Source organism: Humulus lupulus, chromosome 2, assembly GCF_963169125.1.
Source record: "Humulus lupulus chromosome 2, drHumLupu1.1, whole genome shotgun sequence".
Classification (NCBI taxonomy): Eukaryota; Viridiplantae; Streptophyta; class Magnoliopsida; order Rosales; family Cannabaceae; genus Humulus; species Humulus lupulus.
Genome location: NC_084794.1, coordinates 21,602,479 through 21,627,256, shown reverse-complemented (window position 1 = coordinate 21,627,256; position 24,778 = coordinate 21,602,479). Strand labels below are relative to the sequence as shown.

The 24,778-nt window shown below is 36.4% G+C and overlaps 2 protein-coding genes across 2 annotated transcripts; both read left to right on the top strand.

Moving 5' to 3' along the window:
- Positions 1-6,864: 6,864 nt before the first annotated feature.
- LOC133817454 (zinc finger CCCH domain-containing protein 2-like) lies at positions 6,865-8,867 on the top strand. Its single transcript, XM_062249979.1, has one exon. The coding sequence runs from the start codon at positions 7,202-7,204 to the stop codon at positions 8,405-8,407; it is 1,206 nt and encodes a 401-aa protein (XP_062105963.1). The 5' UTR covers positions 6,865-7,201; the 3' UTR covers positions 8,408-8,867.
- A 10,997-nt stretch (positions 8,868-19,864) lies between these two features.
- On the top strand, positions 19,865-20,263 carry LOC133814022 (leucine-rich repeat extensin-like protein 5). The gene has a single exon (XM_062247041.1). It carries the CDS (start codon positions 19,865-19,867, stop codon positions 20,261-20,263), a length of 399 nt encoding a protein of 132 aa, XP_062103025.1.
- The last annotated feature ends 4,515 nt before the right edge of the window (positions 20,264-24,778 follow it).

The following is a 24,778-nucleotide window of genomic DNA, read 5'->3' as shown; positions in this document are numbered from 1 at the left end:
ATATTGACAAGAATGACACACATCAAGAGCAGAATTTGGAATTTGTAAATGTTGTAAAATTTTATTCAGAACAAATTTGTTTGGATGACCAAGTCTCTTGTGCTAGAGAGATACAATTTTAGCACTGTGACATTTAGGAGACAAGCTAGGTTCATTCGAAGAAGAAGGAGACACAGAGGCAGTGTAGGCAGCTGAGTGTTGAGGATGACTTAGGAAGTTTGTTGAGCATGATTTTGGAATTGTATACATACCATCTTTAAGAATGCCCCGAAGAAGTGGTTTCTTGGAGTCCTTGTCCTTAACAAGACACAAATCAGAAGTAAATTCAATATTAACATCATTATCCTTGGTAAATTTTGAAATGCTGATAAGATTTTTGGATATAGATGGACCATGGAGAATGTTTTTAAGGTGAAGGATTTTGTTAGCAGTGAAAAAACTAGAACCAATATTTGAAATAGAGAGCTGAGATCCATTACCTACAACAAGTTTCTCAGAGCCATTGTAGGGAGTTCTTTGCATCAAATTCGAAGCATCAGGGGTAACATGATTCGAAGCGCCATTGTCCAGGTACCAAGACTCATCACCAGCTGAAGAAGTGGTCGCAAGAAATGCCTGAGAAGCAGAATCTGTTGGCTGGCCAGAAGAATCAGAATAGCCAGTGAAGCTAACATCAAACCTCTTGTAGCACTTTTGGACAATATGGCCTGGTTTGCCACATAACTGACATATAACACGAGAATTGCCATATTGACCTCGACCCCGATTGGATTGAAAACCTCGACCCCTGCCACGATTTGTCGAGCCAAAGAAATTTGGTCTGTTGTTGTTGTTGGGAGGACCAAAAGACCCTGGTTTCTTGGTTTGAGCAAAGTTAGCTTGAAGAGTATTAGGATCCAGTAAGGCAGAGGAATTTGTGAACTCCAGGCGCATCTCATGATTTTGCAGCATATATTGAACTTCTTGAAGAGAAAGATGGTCTCTGGATGTCAAATTAACTACAACAGATTCATATTCACTCCCAACCCTTGCAAGAACATAAAGAATCAGTTGTTCTTCACTAATAGGAGAGCCAGCTGCTCGTAGACCATCACCATAGCCTTTCATCTTTAGCATATATTCATCAATCGAAAGAGAGCCCTTCTTTGTTGTTTGAAGCAGAGACATTAAGTGAAGCATACGTGCTTTTGATCGAGTACTAAACAATTGTTCGAGAGTCTCCCAAATTGCTGCAGAGGAATCACAGTTGACTACATGGCCAATCATGGACTCGGACAAGGAAGACATTAGGCAGGAAAGAAGGAATTGATCAAGACGATGCCACTGTACATAAGCAGGATTACGTACCATTGTTGAAGATCCAGGAGACTCAGGGATGTACGGATCAGGTGGAGTGAAACGTCGGAGAAGAATGTCTTCCAAATCATGGGCGCGAATAGAGGGGAGAACTTGGGAACGCCAATAGGTATAGTTGCTGCGATCTAATCGTAAAGGTGGAAGAAACATCGTAGTAGGAACACCGCTGGAGCTAGACGAAGAACTGGAGGCCGCCATGATCGCCGAGCTTCTGATACCAACACTACAAGAATAACTAATATCACTAACGGCACTATCACTAACGGCAAAATGTTGTTAGTAAAAGTCATAGTATCACCAACGATATTTCACTGTCGTCAGTAATACTTTTTTTTTTTTGGTTAAATAAAACATCACCAACGAAAATTGCAACAATGAGGACAATGTCGTCATTGATAAATTTATCAATGACGACATTGTCCTCATTGATGTTTTCTTCTGTTTTTGAAAATGAACCGTTAAAGAGGCGGGCTTTTTCCCTCTAAAAAGTATTGCCAACGACTTTGTCGTTAATAATACTCTGCCACGTCGTCAGTGATGTCCAATCACCAACGAATTTGTCCTCATTGATAGTCGTTGGTGAAAATCATTAAAAATCACCTTCTTCAACCCCGAGCCCCCATTTCCTCTTAACATATTTTTATCAGTTTTCAGATCTAAACTCCTCCCTTATCACCGTCCCCTCCCTCTGCTGCCGTTTCCTCCCCTCCCGTCCCCTCCGGCCTATCACCACGGCCGCCGCCTCCCCTCCCGCCTATCACCACGTCCCGTCCCCTCCCGTCTCCCGTGACTCGCACCACCACCGCCATCTCCCTCTGCCGCCGTGCTCTCCCTCACCGCCGGCTTCTCCCTCTCCCGCCGTCCTCTCTTAAACCGTCGTCGTCTCCCTCTCCGTGGCATAGATCGGTACGCACCACCACCATGGCATACTAATTTTTTTTAATTTTTTTTATGTATATATATGTATATTTATATTTTTGTTTGATTTTACAGATATAAAGGGAGCCGACAGAGAACGGGGAATCGCCACATAAATCACTGTTAGTATTTTTTTCTTTTATCTGTTGCAAATTATTACTGTGTTTTATTATCAATGTTAGTATTAATTTTAGTGTAGGTTTAAAAAAATCAGATGTAATTTAATTTTGTATAGTTTTGAAAAAAAAAACAGATTATATATGATTTTTTTTTATAATTATTAATTAGTTGTTTAATTATTTCTGCATATATATATATATATATGTAATTATTGTGTATCTTGAAATTCTGTGAATCTGTGATGTATTTAGAAATTTTTGTAATGTTTAGTGCAGGTTTTAAAATTTTTGGATAGGTTAAACATTAGCTGTTATGCTGCCGAAATTTTAGTAGAATTTTTAGACATTTAAAAAAAATTATGTTAATTAGATAATTTATAATAAGTTAGTAATTTGATAAAAAATTATTGAAAAGTTTAATTTTAAAAAGTATTATTATTTAAATAATTAACAATTTAAAAAATTTGATAAAATTAATTTCAGAATTAGTAATTTAAGTAAGAAAATATTATTGCATATTTTCTATAAAAAATAATATTTAATAAAAATAAATAATTAGACAATTAATTTAATAAATCATAAATAATAATTTAAATGATTTAATATTTAATTTTAACATAATAAAATTTTGTGCTCAAAAAAAGATTAATATTATTTTTTAAAATCAATAAATATATTATAAGTTTAATTATTTGAATGTTTCTTTTAGAATTATCTAAATAATATTTAAAATAAAAGTTAAAAAAAAATCATAAAATAACATAAAACACATTTTGTTCAACTTGTACATTAATCATAAAATTTGTACCTCACAAACCAATTTGATTAAAATTAATTTATTTTAAATTTTTGGTAGATGACAATCGATAAGACTTGGGTGACCATGAGAAATCGTAAGGATCCTGCTTACTGGGAAGGTCTCCAAGTCTTTATGGCACTCGCGTCTAAACACAACCTCCTATTCATTCGTCTGCATCTTTAACCCCTGAACACATGATTCAATTTCAACAATATCAGATGTTCCAGTCATTCTTCCAGATGATGTCACAGTCGCCAAACAGTTCACAAGTAATGATGCAGATGATGACGCAATCGCCTCAGACGTCTCAAATTTCTCAGTCACGGACGCCACAAATGATGCCGACACAACAAATGTCTCAGATGCCGCATACTTTTCAGATGATGTCGATACCACAAGGGCAGCAAACATCATCGATGATGCCTACATCACATGGGCAGCAAACATCGCCAATGATGCCTACATCTCATGGGCAGCAAACATCGCCGATGATGCCAAGTTCGCAGGTGCTGCCCTACTACCCACAGATGCCAAATGTTCCTCAACAACAAATTCCGAGAAATGCTAGTGATGATGACGATGACGATGACGATGCTACTACAAATTTCTTTTAGTATTTTTATATACGTTTTATGGACTATTGATTATGTATTTATTTATGTTTTATGAACACTTTAGTATTTTATATTTCTATGTATGACTTTTTAAAATTTAATATGAACATTTTTAGTTTGTTATATGTTTTATTTTTAATTAAATTATTTTTTATATTAATTAGTTATAAAAAAATGAAATAATTAATTATTTTTATATTAATTAATAATTTAAAATAAATAAATAAATAAATAACACTAACGACATAGTCGTCATTGATAGTTAAAAGCATTAAAAAAAAAAGGTTAAATTATCACCAACGATATTGTCGTCAGTGATACTTTTTTTTACCAACGACTTGTAAAGTCGTCATTGATATTGACTTTCACCGACGAGGTATCACCAACGACCTATCACTAACGACATGTCGCCATTGATAGCCACTACTGACGAAAGAAGCACCCTTCACTGACGAAATTTGTCCTCGTTGAAGCCTTTTTTTCTTGTAGTGCAAGTTAACAAACTTCAAGAACAAGGATTAAAATGAAACAGAGAAGTAAGAGAGAAAGAAAGTAAACTTGTGAATTGTATTGAATGGTTATCTGAAGTACAATGCATAGGCTTTTATATACAGAAGCCAAGAACTAAAAACAAGAAAAGGAAACAGTCATAACAACTGTTAACAGAAATAACAAACTATAACAGAAACAACTAATCTTGAGTATCATTTATTTCCTCAACAAAGTTAATTTGATTATAAATTTTATGTGAAAATACTTACATGTTATGTTTTAAGATGAAAATTTTATGATTGTTATTTAATATACTTATATTTAGTGCACTTTTCTTTTATTTTTGTTTCTTGATGCTAGTGTGGTGTAAGTTACTAGATGGTTTCTTTTTAGATGGATATACTTCTTGTAATTTTTTAAGCTACGGTAATTTTTTCTTTGGATTTATACACTTTGGTATCTTTATGGGCTTCTTGGCAAAATGATCTATTTTTTAAAGTTAGTTTGCACTTTAACTTAATTTTAATAATTTTTTGCAAAATGACATTTTATAATTTAGACAGTTAGTCAAAAATTTAGATAGGTGGTCGAAAAATTTAGACAGCTGGTCGAATTTTAGACAGATGTCATTTTGCAAAATATTATCAAAAGTAGGCCAGAGTACAAAATCACTTAAAAAAAATTGCAATTTTCACTAATTTCTCTATCTTTATTAGTGTTAATGTGTATTAGTTATTGTTTCATTGATTTTTGGGTTGGACACTTATGTTTAAGGTTTAAACCCTAAAAAAAACTCTAGAAAACCCATAATCAAATTTTTTTTTTAAAAATATCAAATATTTGATAATTTTTTTTTAAAATTTTTGATTATGGGTTTCTAGAGTTTTTTTTTTTTTTTTTTTTTAAAATTCAGAATTTGCAGCAACAATATATAGTTACATTAATAACAAATATATGGATAACTGACATGATCCACTGCGTCTTTTTGAAAATGGAGACAAAACCCCTTCTTGAAAAAAAGAAATACTCTCTATCTCTATAGTTGTATCAAAAGCTTTTATTACGTAAATACACCAGATATCTGAAAGTATAAACTTTATCTCTCTTTTCCTTATGTTTTATTATTGTTTTGAAATATATTATTTATTTGCTTGATTTTGAGTTATTAAAGTAGTTCCAAGTTAACGAATTTCTTGCCTAATTATTATATAAAAATAATATTAAATAAAATTATATTTGAATATGTTAATATCATCTCCCTTTACCAAACTCCCAAAATTTCAGGGTGGATAATGTTTAAACTATATTTTTTCTCCTTATTTAAAGTGGATAATCGCAAATATAATTATAACTATTTTCATTTTAGTTAAGACAAAAATTATTTAAATTGATATCATTAGAATAAGTATGAGATACTTATAACAAGGCTCTTTTGGCAAAATCACTTATTTTTTTAAGTCATTTTGTACTATGGCCTAATTATGATAATTTTTTGTAAAATAGCCTCCAACACCTTATATAGCTGGTCGAAAATTTTCAAACAACTGATCAAAATTTTAGATAGATGTTATTTTGTAAAAAAAATTCAAAACTAAACCAGAATGTAAAATAATTTCAAAAAATAAGTCATTTTCACCCCCTTATCCTTATATAATAATGAGTATTACTCTAATGTATTTTAAGTTTTGACATGCATAATTTGTATGATTTAATTTGGGTACTAATTTAATTAAAATATATAGAATCTGATATTGATTTGTACTAATAATAATATATAATAATATTGATATTATAATATGTTTGTTAATTAATATTTCTCTTTATAAATAATATATAGCAAGTAGATATGATACGATAATCTTATCCATATTAATAATTTTTCATATAAATTCCATAATTATTATAACACCACCGATGGTATGTATATGAGTATTTGTTACATGCACGAAGAGGGCACACAAAAACAAAGAGGGAAAAAGTTACGTATTTGACATTGCAAAATTTGCATGTGTATCAATTGGAGACTATGTATCTATACTAATTACTAATTTCATACGGTCGAATTTCGAAACAAACACCATTAACGCCAGTCCAAAATTATTGAAATACGTAAGCATTTCCTGAAAAGACAAATAGTACCAATTCAAATTTAATGGTACGAGACTTAAATACACGATATATAATAGTATGGATAAAATCATAAATCTATATTTATATTTTCTTGAAATAACCAAAAAAGAAAAATTATCATAACGACTACTTGGTGAGATAATAATTATCTAATTGGTCCTTCCACCCTCCTAGGGTTAGGGCGATAATAAAACAAGAAACTAACTAGTTCTTTTGGATTCAAGTACGTACAATCTACATAAATGTAGAAGAAGATGATGTATACATAAATGTACATAATCCTAACTATTTTGTGTCATCGTATAGATCCATAACCATAAATATCACCCACCACTCTTGTGACCTCCACATTACTCAAACTATACTCCAAAAACCCTTTCTGAAAATTTTAAATTTAATGAAAATGAAAACAAAAAATATAAAGAGATGATGATATGTAATAAGGAAACAAGGGAGTGTAACGTGGCATGAATTGTAAAGGTGCCACATACCCAAACTTGCATGCTATCCCTAATACTATGCAGCCACGCACCTATTTGCCCATACCCATTCTCCATCCTTGTCATTCTTTTCCTTCACTTTCTCACTCATTTTCTCTCTCTCCAACCACTCCTATAAAACCCTTTTCTCTTCTTTTGTTCCCCACCTCATCAACATTCAACACCGCCTCCTCACTCACTCACTCACTCTTTTTCATTCTCTCTCGTTAACATATATTATTCCCTTGCTATATATTCATCTGATCTGATCAGCTAATCATATACATATATATCATGAGTACCGGCGTTTGTTCTGACCAACAAAAGCTCCACCACCTCCTCCTTCGAGATATCAACATTCCGCCGAGAAAGCTCGTCGGCCGACGCCACCAAGAGCTCGCTGCCGACATGTTTTCAGGTGGGTCGCCGAGGTTCTCCCCCGGCCACGACGAGAGCACTCTCTTTCAGAAGTTCCTTCCCTACAACAACTCTGGCGAAGGAGAATCCGACGACGACGGAGGATCTGACCCGTACTCGTCCGATCACTTTCGGATGTACGAGTTTAAAGTCCGAAGGTGTACCCGCAGCCGGAGCCATGACTGGACTGACTGCCCTTTTGCCCATCCTGGAGAGAAGGCTCGCCGGAGAGACCCCCGCCGTCACCACTACTCCGGCATGGTCTGCCCAGATTACCGCCGCGGTGGCTGCGGCCGAGGTGATAGCTGTGAGTTCGCTCATGGTGTCTTCGAGTGCTGGCTTCACCCGGCGAGGTACAGAACCGAGGCTTGTAAAGATGGGAAGAACTGTAACAGAAAGGTTTGTTTCTTTGCTCATTCTCCTCGTCAGCTCCGGATCTTGCCTCTTCACTCTAATGGTTCTCCACCGGAAATGGCTTCTCCGGTCACTTCCAAGAAAAAAAGCAAATACCCAACATCTCTTAACTCACCTAGTTCTAACCACTGCTGCGTTTTCTGCTCCTGCCATAACTCCACTACCTCTTCTCCCACCTCGACTCTTCTGGGCATTTCCCATTTTTCGCCGCCGATGTCGCCCGAGAAATTTTCTCCTATCTCCGGCTACAACAAGGAACATTACGCCGCCGCAGCTTCCGCCGGCGGTCACTATTCTGGACCTGGTATTAGCTACAAGGAAGCGCTCACTGATCTGATGAGCTCCATTGAGTCCATGAATTTCAACGAAGCTGCTTCACCGGTTTCTCCCATATCAGTCGCCGGCGGTGACCGTAGTCATCCTTGGGTCGACATATTTCCGTTCAACACCGCCGACGATCAACAACAGTTTATTCTTTCACCCTCTACTCCGAGTTACCCATCTGGGTCTGAGAATTTTTTCGGTAGCGGCAGCAGTCCCTGGTCTAGCAAGAGGTACAATGATATCGTGAACGAGAATAATAGTAACAAGCTTAAGCTCAACGAGGTTAACAATGGTGGATCGGGTTCGGATCCGGATCTCGGGTGGGTCAACGATCTCTTGATGTAGGAGGAGAGAAGAAGAAGAAGAAGGTCATCATACCATGACAATGCAAGAAGATGCATATATGGTGATTTTCAGAAGTGTATATATGGATGCACCAGCCGTATATATACATATGCATGATCATGACTCTTATGATATATAAATATATATATGAATATTTAGTGTTTGTTATTTGATGATCGTTGTATTATATTAATCTTGATTTGGATTATTACTACTATTGTTTTTTAAATTAATAAGATGTTGAAATGAGATGTAATGTGATGTGATCTTCGAGTCCACTAGACTAATGTTTGAAGATGATCACTACTTGACAAGTAAACTATTGTAGTCTTGAAAAAAATTTAGTCTTTTTGTTTTTTTTTTTTAAATCATGTAGATACAGAGCTTAGATTTGATCTTTTGTATTTTGATCAAGACTTTTTCTAAAGAGAAATGGAAAATTGATCTGTATTTTCTATCATTAATGCTTGTATTTTGTTTTATTATTTTGTGAATGCAATATCATTTACGTGGTAAACCTAACTTAATAAATGGAAGATATTTATTTTCTTGTGGGGTTAGATTGGATTGGCTAGAGAAGTTTAGTTGAAGTGAAGATTCTCTCGATGAGATTGGGGTTGTAAAATACGATGGTACACTTGGCAAAGGTGTAGATAGTTTGATGATGTACTACGTTGTGGGTTGAGTTAGTTTTGGAGATCTGATGAAGAGACTGTTTATTGGTCTCTCTATATTTTTCAGGATAAATTGTGAGAAAGACACTTGTTATTCTAGATAGTAGGTTTAGTTAGATTCTACTGAGAAAAAGTTACAAGTCAAAAAAAAAAAAGTGGCACTATAGTTGCAGTGTTAAAAACAAGTTCAGATGACTCGTACTAAGGCTGCCAAGTTACAATTATTTAGAGAGAAAAGGTTAAGCAAAAGCTAAGTTGACCTTCTGGCATTTCCTATATAAAGAAATAAATGTAACAATATTACCCCTTTAATTGTAACTAATAATTTAAAAAAAAAAAAGGGACAAATGTTATTTTCTCAGCTTTAAAAGGGAAAGGACTAGACTAGAAAGGACTGATATTGTGTTATGATTCTTAAAGACGTTTCTGATTTGGATGGATAAGAAGTAAGAACATTATCTTCATTTAATTTGTGTTTAATACCATACATTTAAAAAGTAAGACTAGCCAAGTCTAAATCCGTTACCTTGATGAGTGACAAATTTTAGTTCAGCAAAAAATAAATATCACAAATATATATTAATTCTATAATTGTCAACTTGATTTATATAATATATGTTGTACCATCACTATAATATATATTAAGCGTTAAGCAATCACATAATTAACTGTACCAGCCAATTGATAACTCATCTTGTTTGAATTATCTCGTGGAATATTATATAGTAAGACTCCTAACTTTAATCATAAAAACTAAAATATTTAAGTATCCTTATAACATATTAAAAACTTTTAAATAAAAGAATCCAAAAAGATCAAACATTAGTAGAGTCCAAGGAGATCACTACGTAAATCAATTTTTAAATCATATAAGACCAACAAAGTAGTAACCTTACAAATTCAAACATATTATACTAAAGTATCCACTCCTAGCTAGTAACCGACAAATCAGACGAGAACGGAATCTATTTTTACTTTCAAAATCAGGAGAGATCAATAATCTACATTAATGATATAAACTATTCAAACATAAACGTAGAATTCGATATTAAATTACACTAATAAATATATATCACCCATAATAACATTCATATAAGAAACAAAGAATACCAATCTTCAAATTTCCAACCAACCTATACATGTAAAGAAAACCCATTTTAATGACTACTTCCACTGCAATTCTTATGCATGCATGCATGAGTGGATGAAGTATCACATTCAAATAAGAATTAATACGCATTTATATATAAAAAATAAATTTAACGAAGGAATAAAAGTTGTGCCCTGCAATGGAAGTGTGGTCATTCCCACAGAGAATAGAATCTTGGCACCATAAATCAACACAATTTGGTATGATATGAATACATCATGTAACGTACCCCATTCTATAATTGCACACCCATTTGTTTCCTAGGAGGGGTACTCATCTGAAAGACAGCTTGGATGGTAGGGAATTAACCCATGACCTTGTATTTATGGCATGCATTTGTGACTGTTAGATCTCATTATCATTAATCACAACATGGACATCTGAGGGCTGATATTCATTGGGAATATGCACATCTAATATCTCAATGCATGCATTCATTCATGACCTTTATCTCACAGCACTGTTTTTTGTTTTTCTATTTTTTCACTCTTGTGTTTTTGATGGTACTTGTTTGGCTAGGTGCAGTGTTGGGTTAGGTAGTGATTGTCTGAGTATCACAAAGAACTGGTGTGGAGTGAGGGAGCAACCCATGCTAAAATGACCCATGATAAGGTTTTTGGGGAGGGTCCCCCACCTGCCCTACCCTTATTGACAATTTTTTTTGTTTGTTTGTTTTATTTTTCAAAATTTTCATTTAATTTGTTGCTATGATTTTGGGACAAGAGGCCCATACTCATAGAGCAACATGCTCATCACCGTTCTTTATAACCAAGAAGGTATGGAACCTTGACATCTGTTAAAGGAAGTTATAATATGGATTCTTCAAGCTTGGCCCATGAATGTTATGATGATATGATCTATATCTCTGCATGGACAATGAGTGGTTAGGAAACTACTTTTCAGAGCTTTGTGGTTGAATTTCTCATTAGGAAGAAGAAGAAGATGTAATGATCCCTAGTGTGGGACATTAATGCTGAATCCCAAGCAAATCATTATGTTTTTGTTGGTGTTTAAAGGGGTGGTGAATTCTCATTCCACATATATATAGTTGAAAGATATTTTGTAGTTAATTATACGGTGTGGTTATTGTATATATCAAATGTACAAAATAATGTAATGACAAATATTACTACAAGAAAAAAATTCTTTCAGCGGTCACAACCTTTCGCCGCTAATAATGGGGTTATCAGCGGTGACGAAGCTTAGTCGCTGTTGATAACTGTCGCTATTAAAATCTAAAATCTAGTTCTGGGAGTAGCCGCTGATTGAGTATAGGTGTGTCGTTGATAGTCATGACAAATAACATTCTTCTATTAGCGACGATCTGTCACCGCTAATCCAATTCAAAAAAATTTAGGGAAAAATGGGCGGTTAAGTTTTTCGATACCACCATTGGGCTGCCGTTAATAGTCCTTTGTGTATTAATTTTCTTGGTGAAAACAGTGTCGTTTTCTATCTACGGCGACCATTAGTGGCAACATGTGTCGTCGCTAATAGCGACCTTGATACATTAGACGAACAATCGTCTTCCTCCTCATTATCTACGAACCAGGCCCAGAGCCCCCAAAATCCAAACCCCCAAACGACCCAAACCCCTGGACCACCACACCTCACCCCCTCCACCATCGTACCCAACTGTAGGCTCCTCTCCCTGACCACCACCAGCACCGTACCCCTACCAGCACCGTACCCCCACTGTAACGTCTCAAATCTGTTAATAAGGCTTAGTTCTTTGATTAGCGTGCTGGGAGAGCAATAATTAATTTAATTATGTTATTACGTGTAGTTATGCACACAGGACGGGGAATTGGCGGGAGTGCTCCCCCCGTCCTCGTCCCCATTTATATTTTTAATCCACATCCCCGCCCCATCCCCGCTTATTCCCCATCGGGGGCGGGGAATCCCCACGGGGAACCCATTTATTTAAAAAAATAAATTTTAAATTAAAATTTGCAAATTAAAATGTTAAATTACATATAAATTAAAATATTGCACAATATTTATTATTTAAAATATTAAACATTATCCTAAATAAAATTTAAAATATTAAAAAAGTTACTACTATACTACAATAACACATAAAGAAAAATATAAAATACATATAAAATATTACAAAAATATATAAAAATTTAAACGGGGCCCCGTCGGAGCGGGGAGTGCTATCCCCGCCCCATTTAACATTTGAGGATTGAAAATCATCCCCGTCCCCGCCCTATTAGGGGCGGGTCCCCGCGGGGCCCCAGCCCCATGGGGAAAATGTGCATCACTAATTACGTGAATTAAATGATTATGTGATTAGAAGTGCATATTTAGGTGAATTAAATATGCATGTGGGCCCATTTTTGTTAGTAGAGGCGTATTTGTAATTCTAGCCCGTTGAAGGCATAAATATAAATTATGTGTGTGTTGTGTTAGAGGCCACAATATTGTGGAAATATATTTGTGATGTGTGATCTAAGACGGTCCTAGGGAGCGAAATAGTCACAACGAGGTCAGATACCCGACTCGGGGTGAGCCTAGGGTTATTTTGGGAACTTGGCATATGTTCGGGATTTACCAGATAACGGGTGGTTATTTAGTGATTATTTGGGTATGCCGGAATTAATTGGATATTTATAGGAATACTCGAGGTTTTAGTGGGAATGGTGCAAATGACAAATTTGCCCTCAGTGGCAATAAAGGGGCTAGAATTGGTCTAAGGGTGTTTTGGTCATTTTGAGGCAAGTGATAGACTTGGATAGGGGAAGTGACCAGAACACAATATCACACTCTCAGCCTTCCTCTTTCTCTCTCTTCGGTTCACACTCTCTCTTGGTGGCTTGGAGGGCTTTGGTAAATTTTGGAGGTAAAGCTTAGAATTTGGGGCTGGGAATTGAGGATTTGAAGCTAGAAGTGTTGAGGAATTAGCTCATGTTTGAAATCATCACAGAGGTAAGGTTTAGAGAAAGATTTCTTCATGAATTTCTTTGTTTTTTTAGTGTTTTGGGGTTTGGAACTCAAGTGTTTGAATTTAAGTTGTAATGAGGTTTTGATTCAGTTTTTCGAGTTTAAATACTTCTTTGAGTATAGTGAGAGTGTTTTGGGACTCAATTCTGTCCTTGGAGCATGTTTGGAACAATTTTCGGGACTTTAGAAATCTGGAAATGTTAGGGAAAAAACAAGATTCGCAGGGTCGCACCGCGGCGCTGTTCTTAAGCCCCGCGGCCCGCATGAACTTAGGAGGCCTGAGGGTTCACTGAATTGCCTTAGCATTGTGGCTCTAGGCAGGGCGTGCCGCGACGTGTGTCCAAGAAAAATTCAGGCTGGGCTCTCTGACTTAGAGAGGGTCGCGACTCTAATTGTTGGGGCGCCGCGACTCTAATTGGGGGTGCCGTGGGGCGAATAGAGGATTATAGCCAATTTAGGGTTTTAAGCTCGGGAACCAAAATTTAAGGGCTCATGAAGAATTCTACTACCCGGTTTAGTAGAATTCGAGGTCACGGAGACTAGAATATTAATCTGAAGTTCTTAATTGGTTCTATTTATTGATGTGTTGTGACTAGGTTTTATGTCAAGGCTCGAGTTTAGGGGAACAGGCTCGGTATTGCATTAAGAAATCAGCTCGGGACACAGGTAAGAAAATTGTTTGTGCCCGTAGAGCAGGGCATGGCCCTATTATTTGTGTTTAGTGTGCGTGTGAATACTTGTAAGTGTTATGCTATGTTGTGCATGATTAGGAATAAACGACAACGGTCGAGAATGGCGAAGGCCGGGGATGGTTTCCCTGGGATCGACATTAAGCATTATGAATGCAGGTCACTAGGGCGAAACCCTCTAAGGGTGTTGTACTCACCCCCTCGGTGAAGACTGTGAACCCGGTGCCTGGTAAAGCACCTGGGACGACATAGGCCGCTATATGTTTAATTTGCTATCTGTTTAAGTTGTTTATTACTGGATTGAATTGTGATACGCTATGTGTTGAGTTTTCTTGCTGGGCCTCGACTCATTGGTGCTCTATGGTGCAGGTAAGGGAAGGGAAAGGTCGACCAACAATGAGTTGGAGAGTGTGGAGCGGCGTGTACATGTTCGGCCTACCTGGCTGCCACGGCTGGGTTTGTTTTGAGGAATTTAATGTAATGGTTGGTTTTTTCGCTTAGGTTGACTGTATCTTAACTTTTGAATTGTAATATATTTTTTAAACAGTATTTTGGGATCATGATGTATAACTTTTATGACTTTAATGAATGTCCAAATCTTTTATAATTAACGTTCATCAAGTGAGTCTTTATCTCGAATTAATCACACTTTTCAACCTAAAATCTCGATTAGCGAGCTAATGACACATTTATAAATCACATAGTAGCGACTCTATGGTAGTAGGGCGATACACCCACCACCACCTAAATCCTTAAAAAAATCCCCAATCGATGCCCCCCCTCTCCATTCCTCTATCCACCACCACCTCTACCACCACCACCACCTCCGCCGTACCCCACCACCACCTAAATCCCTAAAAGAAATACCTATCCACCACCACCACCTCTGCCACCACAACAACCACGACACTACTGTACTTAGGTTTTTTTTTTTTTTTTCAATTTTTTTATTTCAGATGTATATGTGTATAAATTTCAGATTTTTTTATTTACTAACTTTGATTTTGTTTGTGAAAGGAGAAAATAAAAGCTCTCTATTGGCAAGGTTTTCAAGTCTTTAGCTCTAATATATACCAAGGTTTGTTTTTATGTCAAATTTTTATCTTTGTGGTACATTTTAGTATGATATATATATATGTGTGTGTTTGTGTTTTTCTGTGTATATGTATTAATTTTTATTAGAAATTCTTAGTTTTGTATTAATTTGGGTGTAGTATTTGTATTTGATATTGGGGAATTTTTAAATATTACTTGTAGGTAGATTTAATATATATGTGAACTTGAAATATAAGTATAACTTTGGTTAGTAATATGCGTTTGATTTTAGTTAATAATATGTGAACTTGAAATATTAGTTTTTAATTTGGTTAATGATATGTGTTTATTGTGTATGGTGAAAAGTTTAGTCTTATTAATATGTATATTGTGAAATATTCTGGGAATTTCTGAGTGTTATTTGCAAGGTTTAATATTTTGAGATATGTTAGAATACAGTCGTTATGCTGCCCAAATTTCGGTAGAGTTATGATAAATCATTATTATAGCAATTGATAAAAAAAAATTATATTAAAAAATGATACAAAAACATTGGGGGGTCAGGGGTCGGGGTTCTAAGTCGGGGGTCGTGGGTCTGGGATCGGGGGTTGGGGTCGGGGGTCGAGGTCATGGGTCAGGGTCGGGGTCGGGGTCATGTGTAACGACCCCAAATTTGCTATTAAGGCTTAAGGGCCTTGATTAGTGTGTCGGGAGGGCATAATTGAGCAATAAGTTATTTGAATGAGTTTATTGATTTAAATGCATAATTATATGATAAAAAAGATGCTTGTAAGATTATATGAATGTAAATGTGATATATATAGTATTTGTGAGAAGCACATTATTATGTGGGCAGGTTTGCAGAGTACGACTTGAGGCGGTCCTAGGACTAGAAAGCGGGAAAAGTCACAACGAGGCTTGATATCTGACTTTGGATAATTCAGGGGTATTTTAGGTATCGGGTAGTTATTTAGACTATTGGGTTATGGAAATAAATATATGGAGATATATTTGAGGTTAGGAAGTCTAGGTGGGAGTATTGGGGAATTTTACCGTTTTTCCCTCAGGGACGTTTCCGGCACCCCGAGCCTTGGGATTGACCTACGTAACCAAGGTTAGACTTAGCCAAAAGCAGAAGCTAGTGGAACAAAAATAGATCGACTTCTTCTTTCTCTCTCTCTCAAGGAAAAAAAACATAAAACACTGAAAATTTAGGGAATTGAGCTGGGAATTCAGAGGATTGAAGTGGGGATTTGGAAGATTAGCTCAAGAATTATCCAAGGAACACTCAACCAAGGCTAAGGTGAGAATTGAATTGTGTTTTTGGGGTTAGAATTCTGAGTTCTTGGCTGAGTATTAAGGTATTTATGATTTTGTTGTTTAAGGGCTGAATTGAAGCTGAGAGCTTGGGTTTTAGCTCAGGAATTTGTCAAGGAAGTGGTTCAGCAGAAAAGGTAAGCTCCAATTCGTGATTTGGAAGTTTAAATTCTAGTTTTGTATGAATGATTTTTGTGTTTTAAGTTCTTGAGTTTCAAAAATTAAAAATGGGATTATAGTAGGTTTTTAGGCTGAATTTCTGTTGAGTTATGTTGTTAGAGTCATGTTAAAAGTTTTGTGATTGATGGGTTTTGAATTAGGGAGCTTTGGAATGGTTTTGGATGAGATTTAGATGTTAGAAATGGTGGATTTTCTGGGCATGAAGGGAAGGGCCGCGGCTCTGTTCTAGAGTGCTGCGACCCTAGGATGCAAAGGAGCCAGGGAGGCTCGGCCAAGGGGAAGCGCTGCGGCGACCAAGGGCAGGGCCGCGGCGCGTGTCTGCTTTCAGGGATTGCCTTGGCTCTATTTTAGGGCAGGGTCACGGCTAGGCTTCAAGGGTCGCAGCCCTTAGGTGCACACTTGAACATTTGGGGCTTTTAGGCACGGGAATTTAGTCTAGGGTGCTCGGGATCGATTTTGCCACCGTGCTTGGTGGAATTTGATGTCCCGGAAGCTAGTTTTGTATCCGGAAACCTTTGTTTGAATATTAATGGAATACATTACGTTGGTTGTGACTAGGTGATTAAGCTAGGGCTCGGGAACGAATCGTGCTCGAGGATCGTCGCTTGTAATTAGTGAACGTAAAAACTAAAGGTAAGAAAACTGCACCTGGTTGTGTATTTGTAATGGGACTAAGGGCTCCCTAATATGTATAATTGAGAGAATGGTATTATTCCATGTAAACAGTGAACCAACGGCCTAAGAGTGCCAAGGGTTACACAAGCGCACAGAGCGCGGCTTGGCCACTGGTAGCCGAGGACAGCTTATTGTGCACTAATCTTGGTTTAAGCAGGCCGGAGTCAGTGGGGTAAACAGAGGGTGCGGCCTAAGTTGTCGGCCCTGACTATTATGTAACCTGATTGTTATGAGACTTGAATATTATTTGTAATTAGTTGCATCTTTGATTCTGAGTATATGCTGAATGGCTAATGTGGATTATTTGATGATTGATCATGCCTAAAGAATTGACTATTTGTTATTAATGTTCGTGTTGCGCATTATGTTTTCTTGCTGAGCCTTGGTTCACGGGTGCTACGCGGTGCAGGTAAAGGCAAAAGCAAGCTTGATCAGCCCTGACTTGGAGAGCTCTGCGAGCCGAATGTACATGACCAGCTGCTCAGCCGCCACGGTTGGGGTTTAGGCGGGGACGCAAGAACCAGAAAATGTCTGTTTTGCCTTAGTATGGCTAATGGTTGTCTGTATTTTGGGAATTCTGTAAACTAACTTTTAAACTCTATTTATTTTTGGGACCCCAAGTATAAAACTGTTAATTATATAAAGTGAGACTTTTGAGACCAAAACCTTTTTAACCCTAGCTCATACATGCTTAGTGACACATTTTTAAATTAATGACTTGATTAGCAAGTCCTGCGCCTTTATAAGTACACAGTGTAGCGGTCCTGGCTATCCAGGGCGTTACATCATGGGTCGGGGATCTGAGGTCGTGGTCAGAGATCGAAATATGGTGGGCGGGTGGCTGGGGTTGGGGTTAGGGGGTCGAGGGTTAGGGTTAGGGTTAGGGTTAGGAGGTCACGATCGGGGTCGGGGGTCGGAATGGAGTGGGTGGTTGGGGTTAGGGGTCAGAGGTTGGGGTTAGGAGGTCATGATCGGGGTCCGGGGTTGGGGTTGGGGTTGGGATCAGGGTCACAGGTCAGGATCGGGATAGGGGTCGAGGGTCAGGGGTCGAGTTTAGTTTCATTACAATAAATAGGATAAGATAATTAAATAATAAAAATATTATTTTAATATTTAATAAGATAATTAAATAATAAAGTGTTAATTTAATAACTAATAATAAGTAAGTAATAAAATTATTAATTAATTTGAAGATAATTAAATAGTAATCATTACAATATGAATTAAATAAAACTAAACTCGACTAAGGTTTACTTCATAAATACATAGGTAATTATATATTAACATTTAATATTAAATTTTTTACAATAATTTTAAAATATGTGACATCACAATTTGAGCTAATCATAAGACTTCATAAGGCATCATAGAATGTTTTGACAAAATATATATTTTTTTATTTTTCTCTTTGGTCATAATCTTATTACAAAAGATAGGATAGAAGGGTTATAAATTATCACCTAGTGATAATATTTTCTTTATTATTTTTAATCACGAAAAGTCTTAGACCCGTTCGGAGAAGCCTTAAATATGCTTCTCTAAATTGTCCACGACGGTATGTGTCCACATGGATAGTTTGGGTTTGTTGTATACCTATAATTTGATCTATTACTCATTTTATTGTTTCGTTAGTAAAGATTTAGGTATATGTCTCCTTATTTGTTCTCATAAGTGGGCATACTTAATATTAATCTACCCACTTATAAGAACCATAAGGAGGTGTTGTCGAAATTGTTACACAAACGAAACAATGAAAAGACTGTAGATTAAATTATATGTATACTACAAACCATAATGGGATAGGTTCTTTACCCTTTTAAAAGTGGAGTGAAAAGGTGGATTAGAATACTTACACACCCATATTCATTTCTACTTAATGATATTTTACTTTTGTACCATAGATGGCGATTGATAAGAGTTGGGCGATCAATTATTAATACGTTTTCTTTCAATGTAGTGGTATTATCAAATAGATGGTCGACCAGATTACGAACGGTGTGTAGATGGTATCGAGAGAGAGATGAAAGATCGATACTTTGATAGGAAAACAAAAAGGCACCGCCATTTTTCATCGCATTACAATGGACCTGAGGATTGGGACAAAATCATAGAAAACCCATGTTAAAACATTAGCAAGGAAGAGTGGAAGAAGTTTTTGAGTTATTCACCAGTCCTTGTTGGGTGGAGCGCTCAAAAAAGAATAAGGATAGCAGAGCGCAACAGAATTATGCAACAACACATGGTTCAAAATCATTGGCAGCTCGCCGTCACTAGAAAGTAAGGAAAAAAATTAACACAATTAATTTTAATTAAATTATAAGTTATCTAACCATATGTTCATATTTTTTAGACGAACCCAGATCTTATTGAGGATTGAAAGGATTATCACTTGAAGAAAGAGACGAAGCAGTTTGTCAACGAAGCTGCTCAAGAAGATTATGTAAGTTTACTTAAATATATTTGTGTTATTATTAGAATTCTGTTTTTTAATCCTACTAACACTTTCTTTAACACAAGAAAAATTGAAGGATGATTTTAAATTCAACAGACATCTGCTACTGCGTTGAACGGGGATGGTTCTTCCTCAGTTGACCAGATCTGGATCCTAAAAAAAGTATTTGGACGAAGGCGCGGTCACGAGCGATGATTGGGCCGCAAATTGAGGGGGACAAGGCCATCCTCTAGTCAGCCCTCTCAAAACACCCAATCTCAGGTGCCTCCTCAACAATCACCTGGTGAATACGGTGATTTGGTGGAGACGGTAAAGAAATTGACTGAGCAAGTCAATTTCATGTCTCAATTTCCTCCCAATGGACCTAATGTGCAAGTTCAGCCTCCACAAAATTCTTCGTCTCAACCCTTGATCTCTCCGGACACGTCTGCGGCTTCATCTTCTCATCAACCCCCAGTCCATCCATTCCTGTACGAAGCACCGCCACCGCCCTCGTCCCAACCCATGGGATCACCTTACATGTTTGGAGCAGTACCATCACAACCTCCACCAAATTATCCTTACATGTTTTGTGCATCGTCGACGCAGCCTCCGCCATATCCTTACTACCAGTTTGGAGCAGGATCATCAATCGTACCTCCACAATATCTATGGTCGCAGCCACCACAGCCACCCCAGTTGCCACTTCCACCACAGGGTAACGATACGGACGCTACTGATTTAGGAGAGGATGAGTAGTATGTTCTTGTACTTTAACAGTAATAGATATATTTTATTATTATATAATTATGGATGTTGTAGTTACATTTTATGATTATGGATGTGGTGACTATATTTTATAATTATGGATGTTTTATAATATTTTAATTTTTAATTATTTATATTTCATTATTACAAAAATTAATTTTTTTAAATAAAATATACATCAGTGGTGACACAGTTCGCCCCTAATATTCACATTGTCGCCGCAAATAATTTCATGGAACAAGCCACATCGACATAAATCTGCACCAAATTTTTAGACATTACCGGCGACATTGTGTCGCCGTTGATAATGTATATCAGCGGCGAGGTGGAATGTCGCCCCTGATAGGGACTTTTAAGTGCAACTTTTCTACAACGACGTATTTGCGACGACCTGTCGTCGCTGATTAGTATCAGCGGCGACATGTGGGGCTTTCAGCGATGACATGTGTAATGCCCTACTACCCAGGGACCATTACGGTGTGCATTTTAAACAGTGCTAAACTCGTTAATCGAGTCCTTTGGCCATAATCGTGTAACTAGGTATGATTAACGGTTTAGGGTTAAAAATTTTAGTTAAGATACAACGTTTCACTAATATGTTTACTGTATACATTGGGATCTCAAAAACATAATTTAAAGGTTAATTATAATAAAATATTTACAACCAGCCAACCTAAGCAGAAAAATAAGGCTTAACCCTAGTTCCTCTTTAAACCCTCGGTCGTGGCGGTCGAGCAGCCGCATACGTGCACATCGTCACCAAAGCTCTCCAACTTAAGGATGGTCCAGCTTTCTTTTGCCTTTACCTGCACCACATAGCATCCGTGAGTCAAAGCTCAGCAAGAAAACTCAATATGCTCATGAACAGGTAATAACATGTTACTAAATCATAATAGGCATGCCTAACAATAATAGCCCTATTCACGCATGCAAATAAGTCCAAATAATGATTGTGGGCCGTGTCCTTTGTATAGCTGACTTATGGGCCCTGCCCTTTGTGTAGATGACTTATGGGCCCGGCCCTTTGTAGAAATGACTTATGGGCCATGCCCTTTGTATAGATGACTATCAAGTCATAGTGAGAATAGATGGCTAATGTTTCCATCTAAGAATAAGTGACTCAGATAAGTGACAATTAAGTCACGCACTTGGGCTCTACACCCTAATCAGATGAGTGAATAACACTTTATGATTTTGATAATCATACTAGGGCTAGTAGACCAAATCAGATGAGTGATCAACACTTTGAGATTCTGGTAATCATGTTGGGGCTTGTAGCCCTAATCAAATGAGTGAGTCACACTTTGGACTCTGCACCCTAATCAGATAAGTGACTGATGAGTGAGTCACGAACTTGGGCTTAGCATCCATAGCCATGTGACGTTGCAGTCACCTGAGCCTTTTTGGCCCTGACTCTAAGTAACTAGCCTTTAGACTAGACAAGCGCTTTTAATTTCATCAAACTTGAGGCCGGTCAAGCATTAATGCTCATGATGATTCATTCAATGCTTATGTTTATTAGATCTAATCATTTTGACTTGTGTTGAACACACCAATGTAGAGTCCAAGAACTTTACTTAGCTAAGTTAGATAGTAGTATAATAGTAATAATAGTATTATCTTTATGACTGTGGATTTTTGGTTTAGACCGGGATTTAATTGGACACTCATAGTAACACTTGTAGATTTTCTAAGTTTAACCTATAGTTTAAGAATATTAATTTTAACTTAAGGTTTGATTAATATGACTGATATTGATGGTGATATTTATTAAATTATAAGGTTTAGATAGACCCAATAAGATAGTAACACTTGTCATATGTATGATTATTAAGAAATTATTATTTTAGTGATAAAATAAGATAAATATAAGACTTAGTCTTCACTAAAATCTGATAGGAGCATGATATTTGTCATAATTTTATTTATTTGTGGATTAGGATGTAAATAGATTTTTCGTAACTTTAGTGTACTGTAACTTCCGACCTGTTTTTGACCCAGTTATGTTATGAATTTCGAAAAATAGTATTTCTAGAAAGTTGTAGATAATTTAATTAGCTTTCTAACGGTATAAAGAGAGTTCAAATCGAAGTTATACAGATCCAAATATATTGATTTTACTGAAGGGGAGTTTAGAGTTACGAGATTTAGGGAGTTATAAGTTAGGATTCTATTTGTTTTTATTATTTTAAAAATCAAGCTTTGAATCCTTAAATCTCTCTGAAAAATTTGACCAATTCCTAAGCCTTTGGCTGAAGGATATTCAAATATTTTCAATTAAATTTATTATTTTTATTCAAAGCCAAAAAGAAGATTTTTATTCCTAGAACTCTATAAATAGGACCTAGCACCAAGCATTTTTCATTCATTCATCAAGCTAAGTTCAGAGGCTGCAAGTTGCTAGGTTATTGTGAGAGTGTAAACACTTGGGATGGGAATTATAAGCTTAATCATTTTTAAGCTTACCAAACACTTGGGAAGTAAGGTTTATAATACATTTCGGTTCAAGGTTTAGATTGGTCATAAAGCATTCAAGGTATTCCAAAACTCTAGTTCATTTTGTATTATTTTCTTCAAGTTCTTATAGTTTTCTACTCAGCCCCTAACTTTATTCTTTATTCTTGGATAAGAAATCTAAGTTCTTGAGCATAAGGTTTTTGGTAAGTATATTTTGATAGCATAGTTCCTTCATCACTTTCATCCCCTTTTCTTCAATATACTCACCCTATTATAAATGGTTTTTAGGAGTGTTCCAAGGTCCCAAATCAGTTCTCATATCCCGGTTATTTTAGTAAGGAAAATAGGATAGGATTTATGTGCTATATGATTTTATATGTTATCTTATGAATGTGTGTTATGAAAAATGCTATGTTAAGTATGCTTGTAGACTTGGGCATATGACCTATACAACTAACAAGCCCCAAATAGATTATGGGCATATGACTTGCTTAGATAGCAAGACCCCACTAATCTAATGGGCATATGACTTGTTTAGTTTATGGGACCCCAAGTAATAATGGCCATTATAGTATGTATGTGACATAAGTGTTATAGTATGTTTTATGTCGCATTATGAATTTTTATGTATATGGTTATATGTTAGATTTTTCCTTACTGGGCATTAGACTCATTCCTTTTATGTTTATATGTGCAGGAAAATAGCTATAGTGGCAGGAAAGGTTCTTGGATGCTTGGGAATGTGTATTGAGGCGAAATGGATTCAAAGAGCCGAGAGTTTCGATTTGAGGATGAAGTCTTTATTATGGTTTTATGTGTATTTTTCCGCACTTATGTAATCTCTTTTTATTACAATTAAGTTATGTTTTTCCTTTTTAAAACAATGGGATCCCATATCCTAACTTAAATTTTATGTAAGTTTGACCTCTGTTTTTACAAGTTTTAATAAAGTTATGATCTTTTCATTTGTAAGTTCTATTAAGGATTAGGGTCTATGTGTAGTTTTCATTAATGGTCCAAAGTCTAGAGTAGTTGGGTCATTACAACCAATGTCGTTCTTGACTCTTAAGCCAATACCATACGACTCGTGCCGATTTCTGACTCATGGGTCAGTGTCATACATAAGTAAGCAATGCAACCAAGCATATATCATATGTCAAATATCCAAATGTAGGGCATTCAGCATGCTCACTTAACAATCACTAGTATAATTATGATCATGCACATTTACAGAGACTCAAGCTCTGATCAATCTCATATTCAATATTCATGTCATGCCCTAATCACATGTATCTCATGCATCACATACTGGGTACAGTTTTCTTACCTTTGGGGCAAGCACAGGTTACCAATAAACGAGCCACAAGCATGATCCTGATTCCAAGCCCCTAGCGATAACCTAGTCACAACCATAAACGGTGTTTCAATGAGTTCAAGTTCCAAAACCCAAATCCAGGGACCAATCCCGCACTCTCGGGACCTCTAATCCCACCAAACAGGTTGGTGAAATCATCCCCCGAGCCCTCGAATCAAAACCCCAAAAAGTACCAAAAACCCCCATTCTAAAGACTGTGTAGCGCTACAACGCTACCTTTGGGTGCTACAGCGTTACAGGAAGAATCAAAACCCTCAAAACAGAGCACCTAGTGTTGTAGTGCTACCAACCTAGCGCTACAGTACCCAAACCAAATTTCTGGGTTCTAACTTCGTGTTCTTCGAGCTTCAAAGCTCCAAATCCGACCCCAACCTGTCCAAATCTCAAAATTAAAGTTCCCAAACATCCTAATCTCCAAAAATCAATAAAACCCAAGCTTCAATTCATCCAAAAATTCATCAAAACATAAAATCCAATCAAAGCTTAAAATCTTTAAAAATTTAGAACTTAAAACTTGGATTACCTCCGATTAAGTTGTTTCCCAACTAAATCCTCCGGCTAATAAGTGTAACATCCCAAATTTCCTAATGTAGCTTAGTGCCTGGATTAGGGGGCTGGGGGGCAATAACTGTGTTATTATGTGAATTATATTATAATATAATTATGCTTGCATG